At 41.5% G+C, this 16,568-nt stretch overlaps 1 protein-coding gene across 1 annotated transcript in view; it reads left to right on the top strand.

The window, feature by feature from the left end:
• Positions 1-16,568, top strand: part of LOC135484794 (uncharacterized) — a 266,119-nt gene that overhangs the window by 200,726 nt on the left and 48,825 nt on the right. The window contains exons 19-20 of the mRNA XM_064766477.1: positions 891-1,023; positions 6,745-6,824. Of these exons, the coding sequence (XP_064622547.1) occupies positions 891-1,023; positions 6,745-6,824 (213 nt within the window). The remainder of the gene's footprint in view (positions 1-890; positions 1,024-6,744; positions 6,825-16,568) is intronic.

The following is a 16,568-nucleotide window of genomic DNA, read 5'->3' as shown; positions in this document are numbered from 1 at the left end:
GGGGCAAAGCCCCAAAGGCTTTCTACTCTAAAATGGCTGTTGGCAAAGGCCGCGAAGGATGGCGTCACCTCGTGACCACCAAATCAATGACGTCATTACAAGTGGGCTCTAAAACAAAGGTTTCTGTGGCGCCAAATTCAAATCTTAAAACTTTGAGACACAACCGTTACAGCTACCGATACAGCATACTGAACTAGGGATTATCTGTTGCCTCCTGTCATATTTACATACCATGGATGATTAGTTCAGTCGTATTTCATCCAGCTTGCAGCTCTGCATTGGAAATTTGGGTGGTGTAACGTGCTCTCTTGACCTTCAAACAGTAGTATAAAGCCGATATTTACTACTTTACACCTTCAGTCCTGTGTTATTAAGTCATCCAGCTGAGCGCCAGGCCCTTGGGGCTCTTGTTAATTTATCTAGTGTCTAATAAAGCATTCATTAAATTAAGCGTCTGGTTCATGAACAAGATCAATTGATTTATCTGAACAAGCCATTCAGTTCATCATTGACTGCCAATGCCAAGAAATGCACTGCATCCTGGGACATTCATTTCATCATTCATCAGCACAGGCACATAGAAATATGGATTCAATAGCCCCTCCCGCCCCTCCCATCTCCCCCCCCCAAACGACTGACAAACGCCACCCCACTGACTACACATGTAAAAGAATGGAAGGTACTGCACTATACATTTGGTGATCTCTCTCACCACATTTGCAACAAGTCACTGCAAAAGATTTTATTAAAACTCCAACTGTTTTGCACAGTGAGAATACTATCTTTATCATGGCACACTACTACTTCTATTGACCTTGGAGATCTGCCCCCATAATGTATGAAACTTCTCCTTTGCTCAGGGTTGTCTTTATTCTGCCTTTCCTTTGCAGATTTGGTTAATGGTGCTAAGAAGTCAAAACTAGTAGATCGACTGAGGTATATGTGTGACCTTTATGACCGCCCTGTTCTGATCATTGAGAAGGATCGGATCAAACCTGGTGAGGTGCCTCACAAAAAGACTTTGTAAGTACTTTTATGGGATTACAAATATTTATCAGGGCAAGTCACTGGTGGTGTGGAGCGGTATGTGTGCTAGTGTAGTATATGGGCGTGCGCCCTCCAGGTTCATCAACTCCTAACACTTGAACAACACGTATATCTCTTTATGATGTTTATTAATCGATCTCTCCTTCACGAGAGCCAAGGCTAATCTCCCTCACTACAAATCTATCCCTTGGTATCTCTTGGCTGTTATGTAACAGAGCCTGGCATGGGATGGCACAGGATGTTCCTATTGGCTGTTGCCAAGGATACCTTATACATATCTATATACTACACTAGTTTTCATTTCAATTTTGGGTCAACATGTCAGGCAGAAAAATGAATTAATCATCATATTTTACAGCTATCGGATCATAAAGTTGTTGTTAAGTGCTGGAAAAAGTATGTTTCTGGGCAAAAACGACTGTACTTAACTCTTTTTAGCTCACCTCTTAGCAGAGGTGAGCTTATCCCATACCGTGGCGTGTGTCGTCCGTCGTCGTCGTCGTCGTCGTCGTCGTCGTCGTCGTCGTCGTCGTCGTCCGTCGTCCGTTAGCAGGGCACGTTTCGTAACTGTTAAAGCTATTGAGTTGAAACTTGGTACACATGTACCCTTATGTAATGACACCTTGGAGACCAAGTTTCGGTCCGATTCGTTTCATAGTTTGGCCACCAGGGGGCCAAACGTTAAAAGTGAAAATATGCAATATCTCCCTTAATAGTAGTCGGGAAATTTTGAAAAAAATATGGTAGGTACTTCTAGCAAAGGTGCATCATATATCCTCCGGGTTTTTGATTTGCCCTCCTTTTCAAGGTCACAGAGGTCAAATAGTGTAAACTGGCCGTTAGGATGTAACGATGGCACGTTTCTTAACTGCAATGACTATTGATCCCAAATTTGGTACACATTTACCCCTTAGTCAGGTAATCTCAGGGACCGAAGTTTGGTCCAATATGATTCACCACTTGACCACCAGGGGGCAAAATCCAAAAACCTTAAAAATTTGATTATTCCTTAACTTCTTGCCCGATTGCCACCAATTTGATATCATGGGTACATCTAACCGCCATACAATATATGTCACACAGGTTTTTAATTTGACCTTCTTGTCAAGGTCACAGAGGTCAAATGGCGTAAATTGGCCGTCAGGCCGTAACTATGGCACGTTTCTTAACTGCAATGACTATTGATCACAAATTAAGTACACATGTACCCCTTGGTCAGGTGGTCTCAGGTACCGAAGTTTGGTGCGATCTGATTTGCCGCTTGGCCTCCAGGGAGGGGGCCAAATCGTAAATTCTTCAAAATGCCATTATTCCTAGTATTACTTGCCTGATTGGCACCAATTTTATGTCATAGGTACATCTAATTCTAACAACCATTCAATGTGTCACCCGGGTCTTCTTTGATTTGACCTACTTTTCAAGGTCACAGAGGTCGAATGTACTGTAAATTGGCCATTTTGGGGACATTGTAATTGCTTGGACCTACATCAAACCCAACACTACATGACACAATACCATGCTCTTTATCCATCTTTCCTCCACATGAGGTGAGCACAATGGCCCTGGCCATTTCATTTTGGCTCACAGTCTAGGTGAGTCCATACAATATTGCAGTGTCCGTCGTCAGTCGTCTTTCTACGTCGTCGTATCCTATTTCAAAAACAGTGGCAAGTTTCTCAACCGCTAGAGCTATGAACTTGAAACTTTGTAAACATGACCCCTCAGTTCTGGCGACCTCTGACATTGAATTTCAGTCCGATCTGATTATTAACTTGGCCACCACGGGGCCAGAAGTGGAACCTAAAAAGTGTGATATCTCTCTTATGATTGACTCGTTTTTGATAAAATATTTATGGTAGGTACTCCTAGCAAGGATACATCACATATCATATGGGTTTTTGATTTGACCTAGTTTTCAAGGTCACAGAGGTCAAATGGTGTAAATTGGTCGTTAGACTGTAACTATGACACATTTCTTAACCACTAAAGCTATGAACTTGAAATTTGGTGCACATGACTCCCTTTGTCATATAACCACAGACGCTGAATTTGGGTCTGATCTTATTCTTGACTTGGCCGCCAGGGGGCCAAAACTAAAAAGGTAAAAAGTGCAATATCTTGCTAATTAGTGACTTGTTTTCGATGAAATTTTTATGGTAGTTATTTCTAGCAAGGATACGTCATATATCGTATGGGTTTTTGATTTGACTTAATTTTCAAGGTCACAGTGGTCAAGTGGTGTAAATTGGCCGTTTGGGTGTAACTATGGCACGTTTCCTAACCGCTAAAGCTATGAGCTTGAAATTTGGTACACATGACTCCCTATGTCATGTCACCTCTGACAATGAATTTCAGTCCGATCTGAACCTTGATTTGGCCACCAGGGGGCCAGAAGTGGAAATCTAAAAAGTTTGATATCTTTCTTTTGAGTGACTCGTTTTCGATAAAATTTTGATGGTAGTTTCTCCTAGCAAGGATACATCACATATCATACGGGTTTTCGATTTGTCCAAATTTTCAAGATCACATAGGTCATATGGCTTAAATTGGCCGTTTCAGTGTAACTATGGCACGTTTCTTTACCGCTAAAACTATGAACTTTAAATTTGGTACACATGACTCCCTACATCATGTTACCTCGGACACGGAATTTCGATCTGATCTGAATCTCGACTTGGCCACCAGGAGGCCAAAACTAAAAAAAGGGAAAAAGTGCAATATCTCGCTTATTAGGGACTTGTTTTCGATGATATTTGTATGGTAGTTACTCAAAGCAACATTACATCACATGTCGTACCGACTTTGGTTTGACCTATATACTATACATGTAGCATGTTTCTTAACCAGAATATATTCCTAACCACCATTCCTTCATTATATCCGCACTTTCGGAGAAAATTTGGTTATATTGTTTTATCAGGATTTCCGTCTGGCCGTCGGTCCGTCTGTATGTCACACTCTTGTGACCTCTCTACATTCTGAACGAGTTCGCCTAGACATTTCATATTTGGTCTCCACGTGTGTCGGATGAATATCAAGGCCAAGTTCGATAATGGCTGATTTCGCACTTAAGATGGCCGACTGGCAGCCATTTTGTTGTAAAACTTCCAAATCAATTGTGACCTCTCTACATTCTGAACGAGTTCGCCTAGACATTTCATATTTGGTGTGCACGTGTATCGGGTGAATATAAAGGCCAGGTTTGATAATGGCTGATTTCGCACTCAAGATGGCCGACTGTTGGCCATTTTGTTGTAAAACTTGCAAATGCCTTGTGACCTCTCTACATTCTGAACGAGTTCACCTAGACATTTCATATTTGGTGTCCACGTGTATCGGGTGAATATCAAGGCCAAGTTCGATAATGGCTGATTTCGCGCTCAAGATGGCCGACTGGCGGCCATTTTGTTGTAAAACTTCCAAATCCTTTGTGACCTCTCTACATTCTGAACGAGTTCGCCTAGACATTTCATATTTGGTGTGCACCTGTATCGGGTGAATATCAAGGCCAAGTTCGATAATGGCTTATTTCGCACTCAAGATGACCGTTTTGTTGTAAAACTTGCAAATGCTTTGTGACCTCTACATTCTGAACGAGTTCGCCTAGACATTATATATTTTTTGTCCACGTGTATCGGGTAAATATCAAGGCCAAGTTTCATAATGGCTGATTTCGCACTGAAGATGGCCGGCTGTCGGCCATTTTGTTGTAAAACTTGCAAATGCCTTGTGACCTCTCTCCATTCTGAACGAGTTCACCTAGACATTTCATATTTGGTGTGCATGTGTATTTGGTGAATATCAAGGCCAAGTTTGATAATGGCTGATTTCGCACTCAAGATGGCCGACTAGCGGCCTTTTTGTTGTAAAACTTAGAATTGCTTTGTGACCTCTCTACATTCTCAACGAGTTCACCTAGACATTTCATATTTGGTGTGCACATGTATGGGGTGAATATCAAGGCAAAGTTTGATAATGGCTGATTTCGCATTCAAGTTGGCGGACTGGCGGTCATTTTGTTGTAAAACTTGATAATGCCTAGTGACCTCTCTATATTCTGAACGAGTTCACCTAGACAGTTCACCTAGACAGTTCATATTTTGTGTGCAGGTGAATGGGGTGAATATCAAAGTCAAGTTCAATAATGGCTGATTTCGCATTAAAGATGGCCGCCTGGCGGCCATTTTGTTGTAAAACAACCAAATCCCTTTTGACCTCTCTACATTCTGAACGAGTTCACCTAGACATTTCATGTTTAGTGTGCACGTGTATTGGGTGAATATCAAGGCGAAGTTAGATAATGGCTGATTTTGCACTCAAGATGGCCGACTGGCGGCCTTTTTGTTCTAAAACTTGGAAATGCCTTGTGACCTCTCTACATTCTGAACGAGTTCACCTAGACATTTCATATTTGATGTGCATGTGTATGGGATGAATATCAAGGTCAAGTTCGATAATGGCTGATTTTGCATTCAAGACGGCCGACTGGCGGCCTTTTTGTTGTAAAACTCTACATTCTGAACGAGTACACCTAGAAATTTCTCGCTATAGAAATAGACTACCCAAAATAACAATAAAAGTCGCTGATTGGGCTAGATGGCTAAAACTTGGAGTGATGGTAGCTTTAGGCAATATGCCCTGAGGTATTTTTCTTTTTCGCGATATGACCTACTTTCTGGCCTCCAGGAGGCCATCTTGGAAATTGGTGTTTTGCCTTTTTGAAGCTAATGGTTGTACGTAGAGTGACAAAACTTTTATGGTGGGTATATCTAATGAGGTTAAATTACATATCACCCGGGTTTTTGATTTGACCTACTTTTCAAGGTCACAGAGGTCAAAGTTCACTAAATCACCGCTTGGTGGCATGTTTCGTTTCTATTTTAGCTAGAAAGTTCTTATTTATCTAGGGACACTCTATTCTACTCCCAAAATGTGTCCTGCGCGGACTTCAGATATGGCCGCCATTTAACAAAGTCGGATTAAAACCAAATTTCATGTGATTGTATATTGATGTACTCTTTACAACGTCCCAGATTTTCAGTCAAATCGATTGACCAATATGGCTGCCAGGCAGCCATCTTGAAAATTGAACAAAGTCCCATTACTCGGAATTAATGATCGGATTGCAACCAAACTTCATGTGATTATGTATCTATGTATTCTTATCAATATCCTAAATTTTCAGTCGAATCCCATGACAAATATGGCCGCCAGGCCGCCATCTTGGAAATCCAATGAAGTCCTATTAAGCCTAAACTGTTTAACAGATGTCAACAATTTCTATGTGACATGTACACTCTTCAATAACCCTGAAATTCAGTCAACTTTATAACCAAAATGCTATACTTAGATGGTTACGGTAAATTTCTTTTGTGCCATTGAGCCAAGAATAATAATATTATTCAATGGAATCAAAACTGGTGAAACTAGCGAGAAACTGTTCTCCCCATATCCACTGCAAATGACATGCATTACATTACCCGAGGTGAGCACATGGTCCCTGGACCATTTCATTAGCTCATAGAGGAAAAGAGATTTCAAGATATTTCAATTTGATATTGTTTGTTATTGTTATGTCCCATTGTTTAAATTTTCCCTTGGCTTATTCCATTGTATAAACATAATAATTTCTGAGGCCTTTGAGTGTGGCAGGTTTATATTTATACCCTCTATTGATGCTTTTGTCTCTTTCTACAGTTTTAGGAGTAAATATGTTGAAAACATGCTTGCCTCCCTATCCCAGTCACACATCAAAGTTCTCTACAGCGATTCTCAGGGTAAGTGAACTTCATTAGTTTAATTGACTTTCAGGCACCAAAGCTGGTGGAATTATGGAGCATTTTAATTGTTCTATTTGTGATATCAGTCATTACCCCTCAACCCTTAAGGCTAGAGAGCTATTGGTGAGGTGAGCATCATCTGTCCGTCTGTTTGTCCGTTTAGTTTCCAAAGCATATCTATGTAACCATTTATGTTAGGCATTTCATCTTTGGGTGGTAGGAAGGTCTTATAATGACATTTCACCTTTTGGCAGTTACAATGATTTTCGACTTACGCTCGGCCCACGTTGGCACGTCTTCTGAAAAACTGCTTTTCACTCTTTCTCATGAACAATCATGAATATTTTACTGTGAACACAACTCATGCGCCTACATACATTGAAACCGAATTTTTTATTTGACCTAGTTTTTCGAGGTCACAGAGGTTGATATGTTTATCCTCAGAGAAAGTGATCTGCGCCGGACTTTTGATCAGGAAATAACAAGTAGGTACATTTTTACCACTGCGGGAAAAAGGAAAAAGCAGGCTGAATCACTAGCGGTGCGCAATCCACTTTGCAGCTTGGAGTTATCGAAGGCTCTTTGTAAAATGCGCGTCTGCCACTGCAAGTTTGTTTCATTTCGTAATAAATACACAAAAACACTTTTAACAGACTGTTTAACAGCATAAAATGGATGTAGCTTGAAGAATCAAAATGTTAGGATTCTTAGATAAGACCTGTGTTTATTGCAAATCTAAACATAAACTATACAAGGTGTGTAAAGTAATCGGAACAGCCATTTTCCTACCGGTTTATACTGGTTCTTTTCAGGGTTTTGTATATGAGGTAGAGTATCAAAAACCTGATATCAGGATGTGTCATTATCAGTGGATTGAAGCACTTCAGTCCCATCTCCTCAGATGTTTATACCTTAATAATCGCTGTAAAATGTTTGACCCATTTCCCCAAGTTGGGACATGTCATGCTGAGATTCTGAAACCGTTGATTGGTATAAAGAACAAATTGTCATAATGATGGTGGCGTGGGCATTCCCTGGCTTGAAACGTGTGTCGGCCAGGTGAACAGTGGTTGCATCGTCAAGTTGTGTGCATTTCCTCCTCTTTTGGACAAAATCTAAATATATTGAAACTGAGCTGACTAAATACAATTTTTAGCTCAGCTGACAAAGTCAGCAGAGCTGGTAATATTACTGAGGGAATGGTGTCTGTCCCTCCTTCCATGTCACTTTTGGGCATTTTGTAACCCCAAGGCCTAGGCACTTCGTTGACGCTGCTAAATTAGGCGTAACCCAAGATGAACTCGGAAACCAAAAATCAGCACGATCCGACCTACATTAAGCGAATGAGGTCATCGGGAAGTTAAAACTTCATTCCTTTAAGGCCCGTGTCCACTGGGTGCGTTATTACGTGCGTTATCATGCAGCGCACTGCGCATATGTAACGCGTTGCGTAATACGGGTGTAATGCTATGTCCATTGGTCTGCATGCCTTCCTTGATCCCTTTGCACATATTGCCACCCTTTCATATCCTAGGCCTATGGTCAGTTTCTATTGGCTGATCACATCACACGGACCAGAACTACGTTGCGTGATCCTCTTCATAAAGAAAATTTCTTTATGGGCCGTATTACGTAGCGCAGTGCAGACCGTGTCATGCACAAAAGGACAGGGTTCTTTGAAAAGCCATTGAACTTTACAATGCGCAGTTTCTATGCGTAATACGCTCCGTGATAACGCAGCACAAAACGCACAGGTGGACACAGACCTTTATACCTCGGTCCACAGAGGAAATAATGTTTTCACATCTGGTTGAATATTTTTTGATGATATTTCATTTTTACTTGTAATGGAATTAGTTTAGTTTTCACCGCCAGTTGGCGCTACAGGCACATTTAACTGAATTTTTGACGATTCAAAAGCCCGGGCTATATACGTATAGTTGCGCAGTTGTATTCTGCACATGGAATTGGCCAAGGAACCAGGCTATATTTCAGCATACCCACTGAGACCAGTCTAAAGATGGAAGATTGATTTTGCAACAAGGTAACCAATTTTCTGCTAAAAAAGAAGTCAAGTAGGCGATATTATCACTAGTTCCTTTCAGTGGGTAGTCATAAGGTCTTTAGGGACTACTTTCAGAAATTAGTTCTTGAAAATCTGGCCACATGACAATTCTGTGAAAACGATATTAGAAGAGCTCGCTCTGTTCGCGAATTATTTTGAAGTGGAGAATTCCAACAGTATGTGCAGTGAATCGGCATGATTCTGTTTGCATTTTAGTTTTTAGTACTACGATTCTTACATGAGTAAAAAGTAGACATTCCAAGCAACACAATAATGTTACTCCCATAAAAATTGATTTAAAATTGACGGAGCTACGGCATTCTATTCGGCAATTTGTAGCGCTGATAAAATACATTGCATGCTAATGCATGCCAAATGGCACACTTTAAAAAGCGCTCATTGGACAACATAGGGAATCACCAGAAATGACATCATCGCTGGTCTAAATAAAAAATAGATTGGTTCCCGATAGACTCACTAGGGATATGCAGTAGAGCACAATGTCATGAAAAACTACCCTTTGTATTGTAAATTCAAATCACCTGCAGGACAGGTCAATTTCTCTCAATAAAATTAATTTTGTTGATCCTGTAATCTCTACCTTATTAAAAAAAAAGACAGTGGTGTTAGTCCCAAACTGGTCATTTCTATTTATTTTGACCTCTGTTATCAGGATACCTCTCAATTATAGACAGCATTTTGTATCCTTGTGCTGTACAACCCAGCCTGGACAAACTACAGTTGTCCATGGAGAAGTCACAACCTCTCTGACACTTCTTGTCTGTAAAGCTACCGATACAACATACTGAACTAGGGATATCTTCCGTTGCCTCCTGTAATATTTACATACCATGGATGATTAGTTCAGTCGTATTTCATCCAGCTGGCAGCTCTGCATTGGAAATTTTAGTGGTATAACGTGTTCTCTTGACCTTCAAACAGTAGTATAAAGCCGATATTTACTACTTTACACCCTCAGTCCTGTGTTATCAGGTCATCCAGCTTAGCGCCAGGCCCTTGGGCCTCTTGTTATTGCATTTTTCTCAAGCGGTAGCTATTGTCCGTCACATGAAAACCAGTATTTATAGGCCCCAGATCCCGTCTGGGGACTATATTGATATCACTGGAATTCTCGAAACTGTTATTTTCTTCCACGATTTTTACACATTTATTGCGGTAGTCCAGCAATACGGCTAAATAAACCAGAAATCAATCACCCTTACACCACCAAACCCAATTCCATCTATGGACTATCGCAAAAGTATTTTAAAAATCCTGAGTATTTCGATACTTTTGAAGCATTTTTTGCTGAGATATGATACCGTCTTCTCCCAACATGCGGACGCTGATACATTAGCATAAGCTCCGCCCCGTCATAATGACGTCATTATTCTCAGGAGTTGGTCGAGCGATGGGACGATGGAGGTATTATAAAGAAACCCAATTCGATTCATGGACTATCGCAAAACGATTTTTCAAAACTCAGAATATTTCGATGCTTAGATGCGTTTTTGTGCTGCGATTTTGACGAGAGTATCGGGTCAAGGTCAAATACTAAACACGCGGTTACAGACAGGTCGTCATCATTGTATTTACGCATGAGCGAGTAATCGGATGTAAACAAATTAAGTCACGTGCATTTGATTGAAGATATTTATATCTTTCCACGTGCTTTTATTTACAGAATGCCGGTATTCTATGAAATAACTGGATTTCTCCTGCAATCTACAGTTGTTTAGTTGAACCACACTTTTTAAAATAATTTGGATTTTCCTTCCCCTATTAATTAGTAGAAAATAAAAATGAAAACAACTCCCCCATTATGTGCATTTATGCCTGAATTATTTTATTTCAACCTTAGAGTAAAAGGACTTTATTACTCCAAATGCTTTATTCGTAAAACACGTGGATTTGTTTACATCCGGTTACTTGCGCATGCGTAAATACAATGATGGCGACCTGTCTGTAACCGCAAGTAAATACTACACTCAGGCGTTCGACTCGAGTATTTGCACACGTTCTTCTTCGTAGTTTGACTACAGTCGAGTTTGTTACTCGGTTTCTACTCGGTTGACATGACGACTACCTGGGGACTATCAAATTTGCTACCAGCAAATTTCGGAATTCTAGTTTTGTATTGATCTATAAGAAAGTTTTAGAAATTCACATTTGGGGTCAGGTTTAAAATTGTCAGTTTGGGGTGGCCTCAAGTGCAAGGAGCGAATCCTCTGCTAATTACTGACCAGTAATCATTAAACAGAGGAGGTGAGTTCCAAAAGAGATCACAGCCCATCCAGTGGTGAACTGCATTAATTGGTCATTCTTTGAAAAGCGCCTGACTTCATGCACTTTCAAGAAAATTGTTGAGTGTGACCTAACAAAAATTCAAGAACGCCATAAATTGTGCAGAGTACCGTTCAATGTCCATTGCATTCTGTAGATCAAACATTTTCTGATCCGAGAAGCATCCGGCTTATTCGTTTATTCTAGATACTAGCATAATACCTGTGGCGCGGGTTGTTTTAGGGTGTTGGCTTACTGTGGGGTTGGGGCAATTTGGGTGAAATGAAATGATATGTCTGGAGGTTGTGATGTTGTCTTGATCTTGATGATTGGGACAATCTGGGTGATACAGGTTGATTGGTCTGAGGGGTTGTGACCGGAAAAATCAAACTCCACTCCATTTTGACGAACTATTTTGCAAATGGTGAAGAGGCAATGGCGTGAAGTTACGAACTTAGTATAACAAATGCCGCGAGCATAGTGGGTGGCTGCAACAGACGGAGGAAGTAGTTCACTTAGGTTTTTTCGACACCCTCCGCACGGACTCCACTCGTTCCGGAACACTCACTTACTTGTTAATCTGCAGTGGTTAGCCTGTTTTTATTGCAGTAAAGAAATGTTAATCGGGATTTTATATTATATTTTATATTTGCCCCGGTTATTCATATAGGGAGCTGTGCGCTAATTTGCACCCAGTGCTTGGGTTTGGTGAGGCGGTTTTGTTATGTATCACGTGATGAATTCCCATACGAAAAATTAAGAGCGATTAACAATGTAAGGTGAAAGAGTACGACCAAAATAAAGGGGGAAAATTGTGGAGATAGATGAATGCTTTAAACATATAGTGGCCCCAATACTTTCCCGGCTTATTATGCCCCCGCTCAACGAAGTCGAGATGGGGGCATGTTCTTGGCTAGTTTCCTCGTCCGCGTCCGCACTCTATTCCGCTCTATAACTCAGGAACCGCTTGTCCGGTAGACTTGAAATTTTTATGGCGTGAAGGCCTAGGGTCTCGAAGGTTCCCTATTGATTTTGGGCCAAATCCCAAATCCAAGATGGCCGCCAGGCCACCATATTGGTTTTTTGCATTCCGCCGCCTAACTATAGAACTGAGTGAGTGATAAACCTGAAACTTCTGTGGTGAGATGCTCTAGTGGAGAGGAGGTGCCCTATCGATTCTGGGCCCGAACTAAAATCCATCATGGCCGCTAGGTGGCCATCTTTGTTTTTCGCATTCTGCCCCATAACTATAGAACCGAGAGAGTGATAAACCTGAAATTTCTGTAGTGTGATGAACTAGTGTAGGGGAGGTGCCCTATCAATTTTGGGCCCGACCTAAAATCCATCATGGCCGCCAGGCGGCCATCTTTGTTTTTTTCGCATTCCGCCCGATAACTTGTGAACTGAGTGAGTGATAAAACCTAAAACTTCTGTGGTGTGATGAACTAGTGCAGTGGAGGTACCCCATTGATTTTGGGCCCGACCTAATCCATCATGGTCGCCAGGCAGCCATCATTGCTTTTCGTATTCCGCCCACTTACTTTAGAACCCAGTGTGTGACAGACCTGAAACTTCTCTGGTGTGATGATCTAGTGTAGGGCAGATCCCCTGTCGACTTTGGGCTACACCCAAAATCCATCATGACTGCCTGCCCCACTACTCAAGAACTGTTTGAGTCACAGGCATGAAACTAATGTGGTCTGATGGCCTAAATGAGGGGAGCTACCCTATCAATATTTGACCTGGCACAATATCCAATATGGCTGCTCTTTCCTTTACACTCCAGAACTTCAAAACCAGTTCAGCGACAGGCATGTGGATGCGGGTGCTCACGGTGCGGGGGCATACATTGCTATTCGTCTCGATCGCGTTATGTCTAGTTTTTGTATAATCCCACACTTTTGATTTAATAGATGGCCCTATATGCAAATCAGACGTGCTGAAATGGCCCCTTATGTTTATGAATATGCCCATATATAGAAAGAACAAAAAATTCTATTTCTCCGAGATCACTGCAAAGTTTACCCATATAACCCGGCGAGGACCATATCCGTATCAACCACGACTTTCAGGAAAAGTTTCGAGGTCATCCGATCTGAACTGACGGAAGAGATGTGTGACAAACTATTTCAGCTCTACGTTCATTATAGTAGTGATTGCACATAGAAATATAATTTGATTAGGCTTTGGGCAAGGCAATTTATGTCTTGTGCTGCAACAGTGTCCATGTTTTGAGGAGACTGCAGCAAAAACAGGTGCCCCTTGATGCTCAAGTAGTAAATCCTTACCAACGTTTCAAGCACACTGTCCTCCAAGAATGTATATACAGTGGAACATCCCTTAGCGAACACCTCTATCAAGGACAACTTCTCTATTAAGGACCCTAGTTTTGGTTCCAAATTGGTAGTTTCCTTTCAATTTGACCTCTCTAATCTGAACACCTCTCTATAAAGGACAGCACTTGTCAGTCCCGCGGGTTTCCTTAATAGAGAGGTTCTACTGTGATTTATTTTAAGACAATCTAGGTATTCCTTAGTAAAGCGTGCACATCACATATGCTACAGCCAGGTTCACATGCAAGTATGGGGGTGTCACCTTATGGCCCAATAGGAACTGGCGAGAAACCTATAATCGATTTGTGTAGTGCGCGGTTCGTACCTAAAATCTATACCTGCGATGACCTAGGTTTTGCAGCACACGAACTGAAATAAATTACGTTATGAACCTAGATCATTTAGATCATTGACCGAACCCGACACGACGATATGAACCAAGGATCTTACGAACCGAGAAAAACATGTTGGGCTGCACTTCAGTTTAATATAGAATCTTCACTTTTCCCTAAGCTATTCACCAAGCTATTTTTTATTTTACCTGAAATCGAGGTCGACCACCTGCGTCCCATTTTACAATTGGTTTTTTTAGAATGGAGTCAATCGTATCAAATTTGAAAATCTTGCGAACACGTCAAAGGACTCACCACTATAATCATGTAGGACTATTTATACATGTCAAAACTTTCTTGATCCAGGACTTTTGATCTTCAGACTTGCCGCTGAAACTTCTTGGAAAGCACTTGAGCTGTCTGCTGCTTTGACCAATCAGCTTTCACTGGTTATCATGACATTAGTAGACAGCTGACAATAAATGACAGGTCGCATGAAATTCAACTTTCCTTTTTGAAGAAATTTCCCTATATCTATTCAAAGAAGTAGTTGTAGATAGTAAACGTTTCTACCAAATTTTATTTGCGGACTCTTTCATAAGCTTGTGAATACTTTCATTCATCGTAGATATTTCCATAAGTTATGAATCAATCACTGGAAAAAACAACTTACATGGGAAAAGCCTACGTTTCACCAGTGTCCACACTGGCATCATCAGGGAAAACTGCGCTGTTCGACGGCAGGCTCGTAGAATCTGAGACAAGACGCCATCCTACCCTGCCGGACAGGACAACATTGTCAGTGGATCAGATATGCGGACTGCTCAGCCTGTGCCTTGACACCACCTATTTCGTGTGCAACGGAAACTACTGCTCCCAGAAACATTGGGTGTGCCATGGGCTCACCTCTATATCTCATAGTGGTGAATCTTTATTGGAGAAGTTTGAGCAGAAAGCACTTGCCTCTTTTGTCAGCCAGGGCCCAGACCTTTGGCTCAGATATGTTGATGACACTTTCGTGATAGAACCAAAAACTGAACTGGGAGATTTCTTCAATCACATAAACTCACTAGATGAAAATATCAAATTCTCACAGGAGGTGGCGAACGACGGTCGCTAACCGTTTCTGAGGGTGATTGATGATGGGTGCCTCCGTGTGTCAGTGCACAGGAAGCCCACCCATACCGATCAGTACTTGGAATTCGATTTGCACCACCCGCTAATCCACAAACTTGGTGTGGTAAGGACTCTCTATCGCAGGGCGGACACGGTGATGATGCATGACGAACGTGAACATTTGCGGCAGGCTCTCCACCAGTGTGGTTACGAGGATTGGACTTTCCAAGAGGCTCTCTGATCATCCAATACCACACAGGTGGCATCAGTTTGTAATGATAAATACATTGGTGAAATGATGCAGGCACTTCACAAATGCAAGGATGTTGTCATTCTCAACAAGGTGAAATGTTAGTTTGAGAGAGGGATCAAGGAAGCCATCTACCAGATTGGAGTTACCCTCCCTCAACCGCCATGGAGGACTATGTTCAACCTACCACTGCGCTGGTTACTCTAATCCGTTCTCTACAGACAGAGACTGGAGAGCCGATCACCATACACAGAAGTAATCAATATACAAATTAACATCTGTTTCTTATCATTATGATTATGATGCGTTCACTGTACATTTTTGGGTAGTTTGTCTTGGAGTGAAGTGTACATGTGTGTTCCTTGGAATGCATCATAGTAAATACTCTAAAACCTCAAATACAAGGAATGAGGCTCCACCCCCAATCATTAGAATGGTTTGAATAGGAATGGGCCAATAAGTCAGGTATTATTCCTTTATCAATGGCATGGGCCAAAATGGAGTCGCATGTGCTATAATCTTGCTCTGATCTTGGCTGACATTGACAGTGAAACGAAATCAACATCACTGGTTATAGAAGGCCCAATTCTTCTAATAAAAGGGACCCTATTGTGTCGTTTCTTTAGAATTGAAATTGAGGTTTTAGAATCCTTCCATTGTAATGAATGGGGGCAAAGCCTCATTCCTTGTATTCAAGATTTTAGAGTATGTTGTGGTTTCTAAACTTCGTGTGTTATTGTTAGGGGAGTTTGTCTTCAAAGTTCACACAAATTTTGCTTGAAACAGTGTACGCAAGCATTGATATGTGTTGTGTCCTCACATTTTGCTTGGACGGTCGGTGCTGCCAGGACTACCGGGTTGGTTGGACTACAGGGGGATTACATTGGTGATTTCAATAATTTACCGGGTTGGTTGGACTACAGGGGATTACATTGGGGATTTTAATAATTTAAAAATACATATATTTTTAAAACAGTAAGATAAAGGGCATTTTTAGCTCACTCTGGTGAGCTTATGTCGTCGCGTCTTGTCCGTCGTCCAGGGTCTGTCCGTCCGTCCGTCTGTCGGTCGGGCTGTCCGGCCGTCCGGCGTCCGTCAACAATGGTGGCACGTTTGCTCACCATTGAGTCTAGGAGGTTGAAACTTAATGTGGATGTCTTATGACAGCATGACCTGACATACCGAAAATCATTGCTATTTGACCTACTTTCTGGGCTCCAGGCGGCCATCTTTGAAAACCTTATTTTGTCGAATATCTCATGAAGGTTGATAGCTAGGATCTTGAATTTTTTTCTGTGGATACCTCTGAAGAGACTACATGACATAATACCCGGGTTTTTGATTTGACCTACTTTTCAAGGT

The sequence above is a fragment of the Lineus longissimus genome, chromosome 3, assembly GCF_910592395.1.
Source record: "Lineus longissimus chromosome 3, tnLinLong1.2, whole genome shotgun sequence".
In the NCBI taxonomy this organism is placed as follows: Eukaryota; Metazoa; Nemertea; class Pilidiophora; order Heteronemertea; family Lineidae; genus Lineus; species Lineus longissimus.
The sequence above is the reverse complement of the archived record's forward strand: the minus strand, read 5'-3'. Positions and strand labels throughout refer to the sequence as shown.